The sequence below is a fragment of the Choloepus didactylus genome, chromosome 2 (genome assembly GCF_015220235.1).
Source record: "Choloepus didactylus isolate mChoDid1 chromosome 2, mChoDid1.pri, whole genome shotgun sequence".
In the NCBI taxonomy this organism is placed as follows: Eukaryota; Metazoa; Chordata; class Mammalia; order Pilosa; family Megalonychidae; genus Choloepus; species Choloepus didactylus.
The window spans coordinates 209,476,968-209,494,674 of record NC_051308.1 but is presented as its reverse complement, the minus strand read 5'-3'; the positions used below and the strand labels follow the sequence as shown (position 1 = coordinate 209,494,674).

The 17,707-nt window shown below is 34.7% G+C and overlaps 1 protein-coding gene across 1 annotated transcript in view; it reads left to right on the top strand.

Annotated features, from left to right (window-relative positions):
• Positions 1-17,707, top strand: part of RLF (RLF zinc finger) — an 89,518-nt gene that overhangs the window by 56,508 nt on the left and 15,303 nt on the right. Inside the window, exon 6 of the mRNA XM_037827582.1 lies at positions 15,835-15,971. Within this exon, the coding sequence (XP_037683510.1) occupies positions 15,835-15,971 (137 nt within the window). The remainder of the gene's footprint in view (positions 1-15,834; positions 15,972-17,707) is intronic.

The window sequence follows — 17,707 nt, the reverse complement described above, 5'->3', positions numbered from 1 at the left end:
CAGCTGGCCAGAAATCCCTATGACCCAGATTATATCTCCATTGCGAAAAGCTTTTGTCAGATCCCTTGCTGAAATTTAAGATGTGCTTCTATTTAAGATACTTTCCAATGGCCAGAATAATGACTTCAGGAATTTCTGATTCCCCTAATACCCTTTACATCTCTACCAATTCTTTGTTTTTTCAAGTGCTCACAAATTTCTTTATTTTGGGGTATTGAGTTTACAGCATCCCAGTGGGACGCAGAGTAGCCTGGACTTGAGATTTAGTAGTCACTTGCATCTAAGAAGGTACTCTAGGTGGGGAATGTGTGGGTAGAGACACAGAATGCTTTTGTCTTCATTTTGGTAAGTGGTCCTGGAGGGGAGTCCAGAAACAGGATGCATAGATGGAACACAGGTTAAAATGCTTAGTACTGCTTATCTTTTCAAACTTCCCACTTCAACCTTGAAAATAATTACAGAAAACATTGAACAGTTGGTCTGTACCAGAGACTGTTCTATGTACGTTAAATGTATTGCCATTGAATCCTTTAGATTATATAGCAGTTAACTGAGTCTCAGATTATTTAACTGGCCCATAGTTATGTACCATTCATTGGTGGGCCCAGGACTTAAACCCAAGGTGGTCTGCCTGTTTAGCCTTGTACATATTAATTTCACACAGAACTCTTCATACACACAGACGAACTACCCGACACTGCCAGCCTTCTCATAGTATCTGGTTCTTCCTGCATTCTTATTCTTAGTTAGAATAGACATGTTGCTTAGGAGTATTTTTCTCATTTCTGTTATTTGTCCAGAAGGGGAACTTGACTTTCACACTTGGGACTATTAAGTCAGAAAAGATGAGAGTGGACCTTGGATTTTGGAATTCTTCTGGATAGTACATCACTGGATTGGATTGAGTGAGGAGCATAAATAGAGTTAGTTTTTCACAAGAAGTCCAAAGAAGTGAAAACAACAGTCAAAAGGCTTGTCATTCTCTGGCATTGTCATTCTCTAGCTATACAGCCTTGGGCAGGTAGTGTCACCTCTTTGTCTCTACACCTCAGACCGGTGATCTCCGTTAGAAAAGGCCTGAGCCTTAACAGGCTCAGTCAGTTTGGGCTTCATCAAGTAACCTCCCACTCAATTAAGAGTATAGGGATAGACAATAGTTTAAAAGTAAAGAGCACTCAAGACAAGAATTCAACTTCAACATATTTTTACTGAAAGAGCGCTTAAGGTAAAAGGAGCAAGTTTACAATGTAAAAATAAATTTATATATTACCAAGCCTGGGAGCCCCTGCTTCTCCAGATGCAGCTGGACATGAGATCAGAGAGCTCCCAGTTGTCTGAGTTACAGAATATTTATAGCATTTTTTATTTAGAATACATTCAGTTAAGTGATTCTGTTTTTGTATTTGAACTACCACTAGTGAATGATGTGTAATGAACCATAGGTGGTAAATGATGTGTGGTGAACCATGAATGAATCAAGAACAAAGGAGGGTATCCACAGCATTATCAGATATTTAACCTTGAATGTCTGCAAAACTACTGAAAATATTTCTGCTAATTAAGCTATGACTTCTTTAAGAGCAATATAACATGTTTTTTAGTTACATAAAACTAAAAATTAGAAGAGAGTTTACTGTTATTTATCTCTAACTTATTGATGTGGTTTTCTTATTTCCTTCTATAATTAGTTTAGCCATTATATCATGTTGATATGCATACATTTGATTAAAACTATTCAACCTTGTTACATTTCTTATGACTTATCTATGATTGAAGTAACAGCTACAGTCCCATCCTGTTTTCTTTTTACACAGAGAACCCAGTGGTTACATGTTATCTAAATCTAAGAAGGTTGAGAAGGGCTTTCTGCTTTCTTGAAAATATTCACAGCTTTTAACTGTTTAGCTTCTCTTTCAGTATAATCTTCTAATATAGGACTTGAAGGATGTGAATCATCTGTCCCAGTCATTATAGTAAGGCCTTTCCAGTTTTTATCATTTGGAAATTGTACTTGCATGTTTTTGTGTAAAAGCTCTGTTAAATATGCTTCTATATCTGGAGTAACTGGTTTTTCACTATCAGAACAGAAAGCATCAGGTGGTACATGAGAGCAGCATAGAAAGGAGTCAGTGTCCTCATTATCAGATTCCCCAGTAGAGAAATTATCCTATGACAGTAGCTTCACTTTCTTTATCTTAAAAGTATGCACAACAATAGTACATCTCTCACAAGATGACAGGGAGGTTCAAATGCGATAATATATAATGTATCTAACACAGTTCCTGGCATAGAGCAGACATTGTACAAGAATTCTTTGGGCCCAAGGCACAGAACTAGGGAAGAGAAATAGAAATTTCTCAGATGCAAAATCTGGATTTGGTCAGAAAAGCAGTTTGTCATAAACAGAGGTATTTAACCTTGGCTTACTTCATCTGCACTTTAGAAAGCATTCATAAGGGACTATCTGTAAACTTATATGCTAATTTATTTATTTGCAGTGTCAAGAAAATAGGAGACTCCTTACTTCTAAGAGAGACTGCAATATTTTGTGCTTGGGAAACTTAGAGTAAGATGTTGTAATGGTTATTGATATATTCCAAAAGAATTAATAAGAAGAAGCCAAAACACTAGACCTTGGATTTCATTCTTCCTCACCCTGTAACAATAATGCTTTTCTTTTAATCTATCAATCTGTGTTTATTTAAATCCTGTTTTGTTTCTAGCATTGTATTAGGCATTGTTGAATACAGGAGGGTGTTAGGTCTACTTTGGTTAACAGGAGCAGTTATAGGAAGATAAATACAACCTGTATGGTATTTCCCTAAATACAGAACTACAGAATTAGATAACAATCTGTATGTGTGTAGACTGTGTAGACTGTCATATAAGGCTTTATAGAAAAATTGATCCTTGAGTTAGACCTTGAAGTAATGGTCAGGATTGGATGGGTAGAAAGAATGGTTTTGAGATGAAGTACTATGGCAGCAAAGGTACAGAAATTAATGTATACTTTGCAGGGACCCACTAGAAAGCACCCTGACTAGGGCAGAGAGGGTGTTGAGATCTTGTGAGAAATAAGACTTGTTGGATAGAGAAAAGGAGGACCTTGGAAGCTCTAGTGCCTAAGAGCTTGATGCAGTAGAGAGGAGACATTCTTTGAAAGTAGAAGGTGACATGACTGAAGTGGTGTTTTAAGAATAATGGCAGAAAGTATATATATTAATTTTGAAGAAGAGAATGAAGTTAGTAAGATAAAAGATACTACTTTCTGACAGGACAAAAATAGAGGAAGGTGTACAGAGATGCCTTCAAGAGGCTTATGAGGCTTCTGGCCTGGAGACTGAACGAATGATGGTGCTCTGCTGCTGATAAGAATGACAAAGAAGGGGTGGAGGGTATATGAGGATGGTCAGCTTTGTTTTGTACATGATCTTTCCTGGTTTATTAATAACAAGGCAGGAAACAGGATTTTTCCTGAAGTTATATAATTAATTCCCTTCAACAGATAGGTTGAGTTTGCAAGGAACTGGGTTACAGGAAATGTAACTGTCTGGCTGTAAAGTTGAATGTATTCTGCCTGATAAGAAAATGCTTGCCAATCCCTGCTCTACAAGAATCGAATTTTTCAGATGGTACCACCATTAAATATCATTTAGTCTAATGCTCCATATTTTACCTACCAAGGGCAAGACAGTAATATTTCCAGGACTCTGCCTGCATTAAGCTAGTTACATGGAGTCTAAACCCTGGTCTCGTGGCTTCCTGGTCAGCCCTCTTTCCACTGTACCATTTATTTCCAGTTGGTAGAAACTGGGATGAGCCATGTTTTGATTGGAAACACCTTGGAGTATATCATTCCAATCATGCTTATACATTTTCTTATAGATGTGATTGAAACCAGATTTTTATCATGATTTGTATTAATTTGTTAAATATGATACTGATGCAAAAACTTTTAGCACACAATTATTTAAAAAGAAACACTGGCGCACCCTCATAATAAGTCAGTCTCTGAACCATGTTACTTTGTTTTGCAAGTGACAGCAGAATTAAAGAGAATCTTTTAAAGTAAAACTATTAATGAATCACTAGGTGTTCATTAATTGGAATTATAAACCATCATATGTTCTAAGGTAACAGAGTTACGCACACATTTACCATCTACTTCAGCTGAGTTCAGGAGAAAAGTTAATTAACATGAGCAACAGCTGGGAATAACAGCACTTTCTATGTTGGCACCTGTGGATATCCCAGTAATGGTTACATGTAATGGGAAACCTCTGCTGGGGAAAATTTAACCAGACTCATACAATTAAGATTAATTGTCTGGGTCAGCTGAAACCAAAATTCAGAACCCAATATGCAATGAGTAAGTCCCTTTAGAAATCTGGTAGGTCTAGAAGGCCGAGTTCCAGGAAATCCTGGAGTTCTGGATTGTAATACTTCATTTAGATGGAATTGAATGAGATGATATTGCTATTAATTTTACATATGAAAGAATTTTGATGAAGATTATAGACTTGGCAATGGCCTAGTACCCCAAGTGGATGTTTCCTATATTTTTTCATTACTGAAAGTGGAAATCTTTTCAAAGTTTTTGAAGTTTTCCACATATAAAATGAACAGTATTAATGTTTTAAACATGAAGCACTCTTATTTTGAAGAGCCAAGTAATCTGTCAGCAGAGTTCTTGGCACAGTTAAAGTAGGGGTCCATTTCAGTCTTAATCCCTGAATGAACTATAACTTCATTTTCTAATGTGGTTAGTAGACACTGTAGCAGAGGCTTATTTCTTTTCTTGATGGGGAAAGAAGACAAACAAGACCTAATTTACTCACCGGTCTAACACTCTTGGGAATTGACAAGAGTCACTGGTATAAATGATAAACAGAGCAAATACATTTAAATAGGACCCATTGGGAATTCAGTTTGGGAGTAGAACAAAAAAGTAAACAAGAACATAGAAATTCCAAGTGTAGTTCAAATAAGAACCAAGATTACGGTAGATCTAGACAAGGAATAATTACAAAGCATATAATTAAATTTAAAATGTGCATAATTTTACTGTATTTACCCTTACGATCATATGGAAATAAGATGTACACTGAGAAAACCCTCTAAAGGTAGAAAGACTAAATGAAGAAATTGAGGATCTGCCTATTTAAATATTTTATCTCCTAAAGCAGAGTTATTTTAAATAGAGTTCTTTAAAGAGACATGTTCCCAGGACTTAGTATGCCTCTGGATCTCACTTCTAGTTTCATTTTCACAGGTTATGTCTGGGTGTTTTGGTTGATGTACTGTTAAACTGGTGGGCTTATTATGTAAGTTGGTCAGTCAGACATTGTCTACATAAGGTCATTGGGTTTAAATAAAAGCAGCAATGACTCTGAGAAACGTGCTAATGCCCATTTAGGCAGCATAATTCACTAGAGAAGTCCCCCCTCCCCCCCAACAAATTTGGATTAGCAGAAGAATCCACAAACTTGATTGAAGACAGGTCAGTTGAGATTGTCCCATCTGCAGAACAATGGAACTGCCACATACATGAAGCAAAAACTGACAGAATTTAAGGGGAAGATAGATAAATTCAAATATAATAATTGGGGTCTTCAGTACCCCACTTTCAATGAATGGATAGACTAGGCAGAAGATCAAAATGAAATAGAAAACTTGAACCACACACTATAAACTAACTAGACCTAATAGATACCTATAGAACACTCCACCCAACAGCAGCTGAATATGCAGTCTTCTTAAGTGGAGAAATGAAATATGGATCATTCTCCAGGATAGACCATATATTAGCTAATAAAACAAGTGTCAATAAATTTGAAGTGATTAAAATCATGCAAAGTATGTTCCCTGACCACAATGAAATTAAATTAGAAATGAATAACAGAAGAAAATTTGGGAAATATATATATATGTAAAATTTAAACACCATACTCCTAAATAACCAATGGGTCAAAGAAGTCACAAGGGGAATTAGAAACTACTTTGGGATGAATGGTGATGAAAACACACGACATAACAAAACTTGCAGGATGCAGCTAAAGCTATACTTAGACTGAAATTTATAGCCATAAGTGCCTATCTTAAAAAGGAAGAAGGATCTCAAATTAATAATCTAATCTTCCACCTTAAGAATCAAGGAAGAGGAAACTAAACCCAAAGCAAACAGAAGGAAGGAAATAATAAAGAGTAGAGTAGAAATAAATGAAATAGAGAATACATAAAAAGCGGAAAAAAGTAAGTGTGAACAGAAAGTTAGTTCTTTAAAAAGACCAACAAGATTGACAAACTTTTAGTTAGATCGACCAAGAGAAAACTCAAATTACCAAAATCAGGAAAGAAGGGGGGGGGGTATCACTACCAACCTTACAGGATTAAAATGGAATATAAGGCAATACTGTGAACAACTTTATGCCAATAATTAGAAAAGAAATTAGATAACTTAGATGAAAAAACAAATTGCTAGAAGGACACAAGTACTAGAACAGACTCCCAAAGAAAGAGAAGCTCTAAATACATCTATAAAAAGTAAAGAAATTGAATTACTGATTTTAAAACTTCCAACAAAGAAAAGCCCATAACCAGATGGCTTTATTGGTGAGTTCTACAAAACATTTAAGGAGAGTTAATACTGATCCTTCCACAAAGTCTAAAAAATAAAAGAAGAGAAATGCTTCCCAACTCTTAAAAAGAGGCCAGTATTACCCTGATACCAAAACGAGACAAAGACATCACAAGAAAAGAAAAATAACTGATATCCCTTATGAATAGAGACCCCCAAATCTTCAACAATATACTAGCAAACTAAATTCAGAAACAGATAAAAAATCACTATATACCAGGTGGGATTTATACCAGAAATGGAATGTTAGTATAAAATGTGAAGATCAGTCAACATAATACATCATAGTAATAGATAGAATAAAGGACAAAAAACCTTATAAGATCAGGAACAAGACAAGAATATCTGCTCTGACCACTTCTGTTCAGCATTGTAGTGAATGTTCTTGCCAGGGCAGTTAAACAAAACAAAACAACGACGACAACAAATAACAAAAAATCCAGGATGGAAAGGAAGACATAAAACTATCTTTACTTGCAGATATCATGGTGTTGTTTATTGAAAATCCTAATAAGATCAGTATACAAAAATTAATTTTGTTTCTATACACTAACAATAAACCATGTGAAAATGAAATTAAGAAAAATACCATTTACAATAACATCAAAAAGATGTTAATAAAATTTGTAATAAATTTAACAAAAGAAGTGCAAGACTTGCACTCTGAATACTATAAAGCATCATTGAAAGAAATTAAATATCTATATAAATAAAAAGACAACCCATATCATCTTCATGAATCAGAAGACATAATATTCTTCAGATGGCAGTATCCCCCAAATTCATCTACTGATTCAGTGCCATCACTGTCAAAATCCCAGTTTTTTTTTCTTTTTGCAAAAATAGATATGCTATTCTTAAAATTCATATGGAAATGCAAAGGACCCCAAATAGCCGAAAGAATCCCAAAAAAGAACAATAAAGTTGAAGAACTCACATTTCCCCTATTTCAAAGCTTATAGCTAAGTTACTATAACCAAGATGGTGTGGTACTGGCATAGGTTAGATATGTAGATCAGTCAACTAGAACTGAGAGTTCAGAAATAGAAATAAGCCCTTGAGAGCTGAAAAGTAAACCCTTGTATTTATGGTCAGTTGATTTTATGCAAGGATGCCAAGACAATTCAGTGGAAAAAAGAATAGTCTTCAACAAATGGTGCTGGGATAACTGGATATTCACAAGAAAAGAATGAAATTGGACCCTTTCCTTATACCAAATACAAAAATTAACTCCAGATGGATCATAGACCTAAATATAAGAGCTAAAAGTATAATATTCTTAGAAGAAAACATATAGGAAAAAAGTCATGAGCTTGGATTAGGCTATGGTTTCATAGATATAACACCAAAAACACAAGTGACAAAATAAAACAGATAAACTGGATTACATCAGAATGTTTTGTTTTTGTGCTTCAAGAATGCCACCATGAAAGTGAAAAGACAACTCACAGGATGCAAGAAAATGTTTGCAAATCATATATCTGATAAGGGACCTGTATCTAGAATAAAGAACTCCTACAACTCAGTAGGTGTTAAGACAACTGAAAAATGGTCAAAGGATCTGAATAGACATTTCTTCAGAGAAGATGTACAAGTGGTCCATAAGCTCTTTCAAAATCGTTAATTGGGGGAATCCAACTCAAAACCACATTACATGCCCACTAGGATGGCTAAAATAAAAAAGACAGACAATTACAAGCATTGATGAACACGTGAGGAAATTGGAACTCTCGTACTTTGCTGGTGGGAATGTAAAGTGGTGCAGCCACCCTGAAAATCAGTTTGGCAGCTCCTTAAAATGGTAAACAGAACCATAAACCATATGACTCAGCAGTTCCAATCCTTGTAAGCCTATTAGAATTGAATAGAAATGAAAACATATGTTCATACTGAAACTTGTACAGGAATGTTCATAGCAGCATTGTTCAAAATAATCAAAAAGTGGAAACAGTCCAAATGTCCATCAACTGATGGATGGGTAAACAAAATGTGGTATATGCTTACAATTGAATATTATTCATCCATAAAAATGAATCAAATACTGATAGATGCTACAACATGGATGAACCTTGAAAACATTAAGCTAAGTGAAATTAGCCAGATGCAAAAGGCTGCGTATTGTATAATTCTGCTTATGAAATGTCCAGAAGTGGCAAACCCATTGAGATAGGAAGTAGGTTTGTGGTTGCCAGCAGCTAGAGGAAGGGGAAATGGAGTTTGACTGCTGATGGTTACATGGCTTCTTTTGAGGATGCTGATGGTGTTCTGCAATTGGATAGTAATGGTGGTTTCACAACTTTGTGAATATACTAAAAAACCACTGGATTGTACAGTTTTAATAGGGTGAATTTTATATTATGTTAATTATGTCTCAGTAAAGCTCTAAAAAGGTTTATGAGGAGACCTAAGGGAAGATGATGTAATGGATTTTGATGAGAACCCTTTCCATCTTCATGTTATTATTTTTTTTTATTCTGCTATCTTAGAATTTTATTCCCATTGTAGTCATTATTGCTGTTTTATATAATCAATGTTTAGATTAATTCAACGGTATCATTGCTCGCTATTCCATTTATCTCAGTATATCCTTTTAGGGTCTTTGTCCTTTCTGAATTATATCCTTTAGGGATTCCTTTAAGATAGTCCATCAGCAGTGAACAGTTATTTGTTTAAAGATTTGTTTAAAGTTATTTGTTTCACCTTCATGCTTGAATGAAAATTTCACTGGGTATGTGATTCCAAGTTGACAGTTATTTTCTCTTATTATTTGGAAGAAATTATTTTACTGCCTTCTGACTTCTATTGCTGCTGTTGAGACATCGTCAGTCAGTCCAATTGTTGTTCCTTTGTAGATAATCTGGCTGCAAACATGATCTGTTTATCATTGTTATCCTGCAGTTTCATATAGTGTTCTGTCTGGGTACAGATGTAGGTGTTTTATTTATTCAAATCAGATCTTATGTTACTGCCTCAATCAGAGGATATATATATATATATATATATATATATATATATAAATATTATGTGTGTGTGTGTGTATAAAATATTTTTAAGTGAGGGTCACATAACAAAAAATTAACATTTTAAAATGAACAATCCGGTGGCATTCAGTATGTTCCCAGTGTTGTGCAACCACCACCTCTATCTAGTTCCAAATGTTTCTGTCACTCCAAAGTAAAAACGCTTATCCATTAGGCAGTTTCTTACCATTGCCCTCGCCTCTCAGGCTTTGGCAAGTTTCAGTCTGTATTCTGTCTCTGTGGACTCATCTATTCTAGATAATTCATATAAATGAAATCATACAATACATGACCTTTTGTGTCTGGCTTCTTTTAGTTAACATATGTTTTAGAGGTTCATACATGTTGTAGCATAAAAGAATGTATGCCATTCTTTTATATGGCTAAATAATACATTGTGTATGCATACCACAATTTGTTTACTCATTTATCTGCTGATGGACATTTGGGCCATTTCCACCTTTTTTCTATTGTAAATGTACTGCTTTGAATATGTATGTACATGTACTTGATTGAGTACCTGTCTTCACTTGCAGGGTCATATGATAATGGAATTGTGGGGCCATATAATAAGTCTATGTTCACTTTTTGAGGAACTGCCAAACTGTTTTCCATAGGTGCTGGACCCTTTTGTATTTCCTAGTCTCCAATGACTTTTACTTCTCTTTTACATATTTTTTTAAGTCTATCTAAATCATTCTGTTTTCTGAATTTCTTAAGAGTCTAGTGCTGACATTCTCTTCAGTGGCTTATTTATTTGTGCTGTTTATAGTTTGGGGTTGTAAGCTCAGGTTTGGTGGGGTTGGTGGGAGGAAATAGTCTGAAAATTCTGAATGACCTGAATTAGGACAGCCAGAATCTCCTTTTTATGTCATTTTCTCAGTTTGGGATTTCTAGACTACAGAAGAAATAATATTATGTGAAATTCCAAATGTGAATGAGGACTGGTAATAAACTCAAAGGTTTTTTTATCCTACCAGAACCCAGGTCGAGATTGACAATATAAGCTTTCCTGTTGTCTCCCTGAGGTCACCTTTTTTTCAGTCCACACTTTCACTGAGTTCTTCTTCCTCCACCCTTTCTTTTAGTTTTCATCTCTTCAGGGACCCCAACTTTATGCAGAGGGTCTCAGTACCAATGCCGCATCCCCTTGTCTAAGCTTTGTCATCTGTCCACAATTTATAAAACTCAAACCTAGGTAGTTTTTAATTCACACTTTTAACACTTTTCTCCTTTAGCAATTTCTTTTACTTTCTTGAGTATTTAGCTATGCCTTTACAAAACTTGTTTGTTATATTTTGTCCAGAATTTCTAAGTGCTTTGTAGTAGGAGGATTTTCACGTATTTGTTTGGTTAAGTCCAACTCTTTTGTTTTTATTCTTTTCTCATCACCAGGGCCAGCAGGAAGGTAGGTAACCACTATATATAGAATTGCTATAGTCAAGTGGTTTATTTTCATCCCTGCCACCTGAGTTTTCAGCAGTAGCACCTCTTGATTTTATCCTAATAATTTTACTACTGGTGAATTCAAATGCCATTGATAGTGTTATACGGCGTTTATACTTTATTTCCTAAAGTTTATCAAACCCTTGCTATGAAGTAGATGTGGATGAGAGAAGGCCCTGAGAGAACTGGTTAGGATTGCAAAGAGGTTTAAGGTGAGAACAGGGTGTGGAATGAACAATCCTAATACTCTTTCAGAAGCTTCTAAGTTCTTGCCTGGCTCTAATTATGGTCCATTTCATTTCAGTTAGTGTTTATTGAGTACCCTTGAAAATAAAGTAATCACCATGTTACACGCCTTCAAAGAGCACTTGGAGGAAGACAAAGTGTGTAGTTTCCTTTCTTTTCAGTCATAATAGTTTCAATTCTACTTATAAAACATCTCAGTATAGCTTAATGATTAAGAATATGGGCTCTGGAACCAGACTGTCTGGGGTAGAATCCTAGGCTACTTGCTAGCCGTATAACCTTTGGCAAGTTACCTAAACTCTGTGTCTCAGGTTTTGTCATCTGTAAAGTGGAGATAAGAATAGTATACCTATTTTGTAGGGTTATTGTGAAGAAGTATTGATGTAATATATGTAAACTCATAGAATAGTGACACATACAGTAATGCTATATAAGAACTATAGATTTTATCATTATTCTTATTTTCCATTGCCTTTATTTCATCACATCTCCTTATTGATCTCTCTGCCTCTACAGAGGTACCTCTCTGGTGCCTACCCCCGCCTATCTATCTTTCCAAGCTTTTGAATACATTTTTAAAACTCTTAAGTCACAGTATAACTTTAGGGGAACAACAACAACAAAAAGGAATATATAACCAACAGAGTCCCAACTTTCTTTAAAATAGGTACATATTTGCAGTAGCCATATATTAAACCCATGCTCTGCATTGTGTGTAGACATAATACTGGAAGAAAATCCTCTACATTGTTAATATCAGTTAACATTGAGTTGGAGAATATAAGGGTGATTTTTGTTCTGTATTTTTCAGGTTTAGTATCATGAACATTGATATAATCAAGGGATGTCTAATAAATAAAAATTACATTAAAAAACAATACTGATTTCATATCTTCCCTTTTTTATATACAGCCCAAACAGAACAATGACAAAAATCCTCTGATTCCCTATAAAACCCCAAGTACAAACTTCATGTCCTTCAGTCTCTGTCATTAACTTATATGGTGTCTTTATGGAAATCAGCAAAAAGTGTCACATTTCCCTCTCTCCCCCCTCCCATGATTGCTTTTCAAAGAACTCCTTGTTCTGAGGGCAAGAACCTCATGCCAGAATTAGGGCTTGGCAAGCACTGACATCCTTGGCTGGTTACCTTTGTGCAAGGCAAAACTATACAACTCTGACATGGCGTTATTCAGGTTATCTTCCAGGTAGTGTGCAATTTTGCTCTGATCTAAGACTGACCTTATTTAATTCAACCTCTCATTCACTAAATGCCAGCTAGTTGCTAAGTATTGCCCTTTACAGTTATGTCAGATAACCTTTTTCCTTCTCATTATGCCATGATTACATGGACATTTATTAGTTTATTCATTCTGACACCTTTCTTTGGGCCACCATCGCCCCATCCATCTAGACCCTGATATCCCATTAAGAGCTAATTCCCATAACGCCTTCTTGGCTTAGTCCAGTCCACATTATTCTTCCTGTCTTCAGTCTTCTGTCCCACTTATTCTTCATGCTATGCATAAAAATGCCACTCATTTTGTGGCACTAAGTCATTTGTCATCTTGTAGTTATCCTTCATGCAACAAATATTTATTGATGTTCCTCATGTGCCTGGCACTGTTGTTGGCACTGATGATACAGTGGTGAATGAAACAAAATTTTGGCGTCATGGAACTTATATTTAGTGGGTAAATTAGATAATAAACAAAAATATAGTTATTTGATGGATGTGTTCAATTTGTCTAACAGCTATATAATGTAAGTCCCCAGGATAGAAATCGTAATTTAACGAAAGAGTTATTTCAGTATCCAGTCAGGTAGAAAATACTCCTAAATAGTCATTGAAATTTTCAAAAGCTTCTCAATGACCCTTCATTTTATTTATCTTAGCTGGAAAGTGTTTTGTGTCATATATTTTATTTTTAGTGTGGTCTTAAGCAACCCATTGCAAAAGGTTGGGGAATACTGGTGTACCCATATTGTATTATAAGTCAGGTGTTAAAAGTATGTCATTTTAATTTATCTGAATATTTCCATTTGTTTACCTTTATTTTTTTATTATACCTCTTTTTCCTCTATATTAAAAAACATACAGATATTTGGGCATAACATTAAGATTCTCTTAAACTAAAAAAATGTTAACCAACTGCTTGTTGGTCATGTGAAGATCCTGAAGCAGGCACTAAGAGGGATAAAAGTATAAAATTAGATATGGTACCTGCTTTCAAGGGACTTAGATTCTAGAAGGAGGCTTTAAAGAAAGTCTGGTTTCAGTTTCCTCACTAAAAATGATCATGTGTTATTATTTAGTTAAATGAAAAAGGAAAAGAAGTCTAGAAAAATATTCGTATGATATTTGCTCAGATAAGTGTTGTGAGGTAAATAAGTTCTTGGATTGGATGGTTGTATAAAATCCCCATCATAAATTAGTCCTACTTTCACAGTAGAAACTTAGATGGAAGTAAAACAGTCACATTGACAGAAAGTAAAATTGTGCGTAAGAAATCATACTTAGGTGTTATGGACCTCTGTCAGAAAGGCATATAGCGGTGTTCTAAAATGTGAGGTAAACAGCAATATTAAGTGCTAACTAAAAGAATATTTTAGTTAGCAAACCCAATATTTCAGGTTTTCCAGAAAATGTGTAACATTTAGAGATGGTCATAGTTGAGTTTAGTTTGAGAACTTGGTAGAATTAAGCTTTGCTTGATTAGACCAGTAGAGGAGCATGGTTGCCAGGATCCCTGAGGTAGACTTAGAAGGCACTGAAATACTGGAAGAACAAAAGTGCTTCCAGTCTTAGAACTCCCTAGATGTAGTGTCAAGGCGACTGCTGGGCTGTCTAGCTGTACTGAAATAATTTCTGTTTCTTCAGTACCATGCTCATTCTTACTTAGGCCTTTGAGTGTGTTTTTCTCCATCTGGAACATTCTCTGTATTTCATTCTACACTTTTCCATGGCTTATCCCTACTCATTCTTTAATTCTTATCTCAGATGTCACCTCCTCCAGAAAGTCTTTTTTGATCTTCCAAATTTGGGTTAGATTTTTCTTTTCAAAGCTATTTAAAAAATACTCTGTATTCTTCTATTGTAGAATTTAATATGTTGTAATTCTTCGTGATTGCCTACTTCCTTATTCATTATCCCTGAGTAGGCTGTGAATTCAGTAAGGGCAAAAATCAGGTTGGCTTGTCTCCCCATCACTTAGTGTAGCATAGGTACTTAGTAAATAGCACTACTTTGACCAGCATGTACATTTTGACATAGCTATGTTCCTTCTTACAGAATTTTAAGCACAGGGGATTTTGGATATCATTTCTAGGACTGTGGTCTTGTCCTCTAGCTTGAGAGTCAAAGTGAAAAAACAAACAAACAAAAAAACATTAAAAAGTAAAATAATAAAAGGCAAAGGCTAGTACGAGCCACTAATTCAAAAGGCAGAATAAATAATAGCCCCATTTAAATGTTGACAAGTTGCAGTGAGTTTAGAGCAGGAAAGAGTCATCAAGGTGGGAAGACTTCATAAGTGAAAAAGAGTTTTAAATTGAACTTTGAAGCATGGGAAGAATTTGCTAGGCAGGTGAGAGGAGGCAGGGACCCTTTATATATACTAATTGTTCGGAAGTTTTTTATCTGTATTTTCGATAAATGGAAATAGTAAAACTATATTGTAGTTTAGTGTAATTAACCTAACTAATCCAGATTTCTCATATTTTCTCCACCCCCATAATTTTAGATTAATAAACTTTTACTTGAAATGTATATTTTTAAATTACTTCATTTTATCCCTTTTTGTTACCAATTTTTCAGAAGATAAGCGCTTATAAATCTTTCAGATGTGCCCTTTTAAAATGTAGAAATAAAATGACATGAGACTTACTTTTTCATTTTGTTTACTATTATTTTTAATTACTTGCCAGCAATTGACTTGAAATGAAGAACAGTCTTTTCTTAAGCTCATTTTTTATTTGTGAAGTAGAAATAATAGTACCTACTTTGCCAACTTTACAGGTTTGTCACCTATAAATGGCTTCTTGGGTTAGGTTCTTCTTACCAACAGTATTTTTAAAAATGAGTTAATACAATAAAAAAAAAAAAGAGAGAGAAGAATAGAAAAAAAAGGATGATGTTCCTTCAGGCAGAATGACCTGAAGTGATTTTATTTAATTTGATTCATGGTAGCAGGGTTCATAAATAGTTTTTTAAAAACTGTACAAAAATGCTGTTTTTGTCTGTATTAAGACTGCAGTGGAACTTCCTTATAGCGTCTATTCCTTTCTCTGTTTAATATTTTCTTATATGAAGTATTCATGCCAGAAGTCCCAGTCATTAGTCAATAGAAGAAAATTATATCCCTCTAATTCTTGTTTCATCAATTATCGAAGATAGAAAACGTTATAAAGAAGTTTCACATTATTTAACAAAGTTTACAGGAAAGTCACCATTTTCTTTTGACTTAGTCATCTCATTTTTGATAGATTGCAAAGGTCGACTGCAAGGAAGTACTAGACATCATATGTAATCTGGAATCTGAGGGTCAGGATAACACAGCATTTGTTCTTTGTACGACTTACCTTACCCAGCAGCTCCAAACTGCAAGTGTATATTGTTCTTGGTAAGTATATTTAGTTTTTATTCCCTTTGTTTGTTAGTACATAGTATAGCATTTAGGGTTTATGTAAAATTTTATTTTGTTTCAAATTTTAAATCTAAGCAAATTTAGATGTTGGTGTGTGAACAAAATCTTGCTGACAAACTAAACCATTTAATTAAAAATATTGTGGATTTACTCTATTCAAGAAAAGTCCAAAAATAAAGAAAGTAAAAAGTTTAGTTTTAATTCTTTATTGTCCCATAGAGAGCTGTTTGTTACCTCAAATATGTCTTCCTTGAAGACAAAATTAAGGCTATATGAAACAAATTGGTGTTAAATGTTATCCTTTACATTCATTAGTATGTTCAGGTAGTCACTTTTTCCTTCTTGTTTGGAAATCCACTAATGAAAAAGGCCAAATTATGTAGGTTTCTAGGTCAAACTTGCATTGGAAAAGGAAATCCATTTGAACATTAATTTCTTTTGTAGCTTTGGTGTCATATAACTGCATGGCATTATTTTGGTTTTAATTCAATTTGTATTTGTTCATCCTCAAAGTAGTTGCTACAGAGGAAACAATAAGTGTAAACCATGGATCTTTCCTTCTAACTGTTTTGGATCTAGTTAGGCCAGAGAGACAAACCTGACACACAGGAAACCTATGAAGTGCAAAACTGTCAATAAATAGCAGATTAGGGATATGAATAATGCTATAATAGAATAGAGAAAGGTGATCACTGTACACCAGAGCTTTTAAGAAAGGAGTCAGGGAGGAGGTTGTATTTGAGCTTTGATTTAAAGAATGGGTTGGATTTGCATAATCTTCATTAGAGAAGCCAAGGATATTTTCTAACTTAAGGATAAAGTTGAGAATGAGCATTTTGCTTTTAGGGAAACCTAGTGAAGCTTTTTACATACCTCAGCCCTTTTGGATCTCCCTCTGGAGCGTCTGTCTTTGGGTAGTTTTATTGTTATTAACATTTTGTATATTACTGTATTTCTTTTTGCATTATTTCATATGAAAAATATGTACTGTAAATTACCTTACCCAATCCTCATTGATAATCATTGTGAGAGAGACAGGGGAGTACATCAAAAACATAAGGGAAATCTTGTGACTGCCCGAAGTCTCAAAGCTAAGGTTGTGGAGCTGAGATTTGATCCCAGGGTTTTTTTGTTGTTGTTGTTTTTTTTAATTCAATTTTATTGAGATATATTCACATACCATACAGTCATACAGAGTGTACAATCAGTTGTTCACTGTACCGTCATATAGTTGTGCATTCATCACCCCAGTCTATTTTTTTGAACATTTTCCTTGTACCAGAAAAAGTAAAAATAAGAGTAAAATATAAAAGTAAAAAAGAACACCCAAATCATCCCCCCCACCCTATTTTTCATTTAGTTTTTGTCCCCATTTTTCTACTCATCCATCCATACACTGGATAAAGGGAGTGGGATCTACAAGGCTTTCACAATCACACTGTCACCCCTTGTAAGCTACATTGCTATACAATCGTCTTCAAGAGTCAAGGCTACTGGGTTGCCATTTGATAGTTTCAGGTATTTACTTCTAGCTATTCCAACGCATTAAAACCTAAAAAGGGTTGTCTATATAGTGCATAAGAATGCCCACCAGAGTGACCTCTCGGCTCCATTTGGAATCTCTCAGCCAATGAAACTTTATTTTGTTTCATTTCACATTCCCTTTTTAGTCAAGAAGATGTTCTCAAACCCACAATGTTGGGTCCAGATTC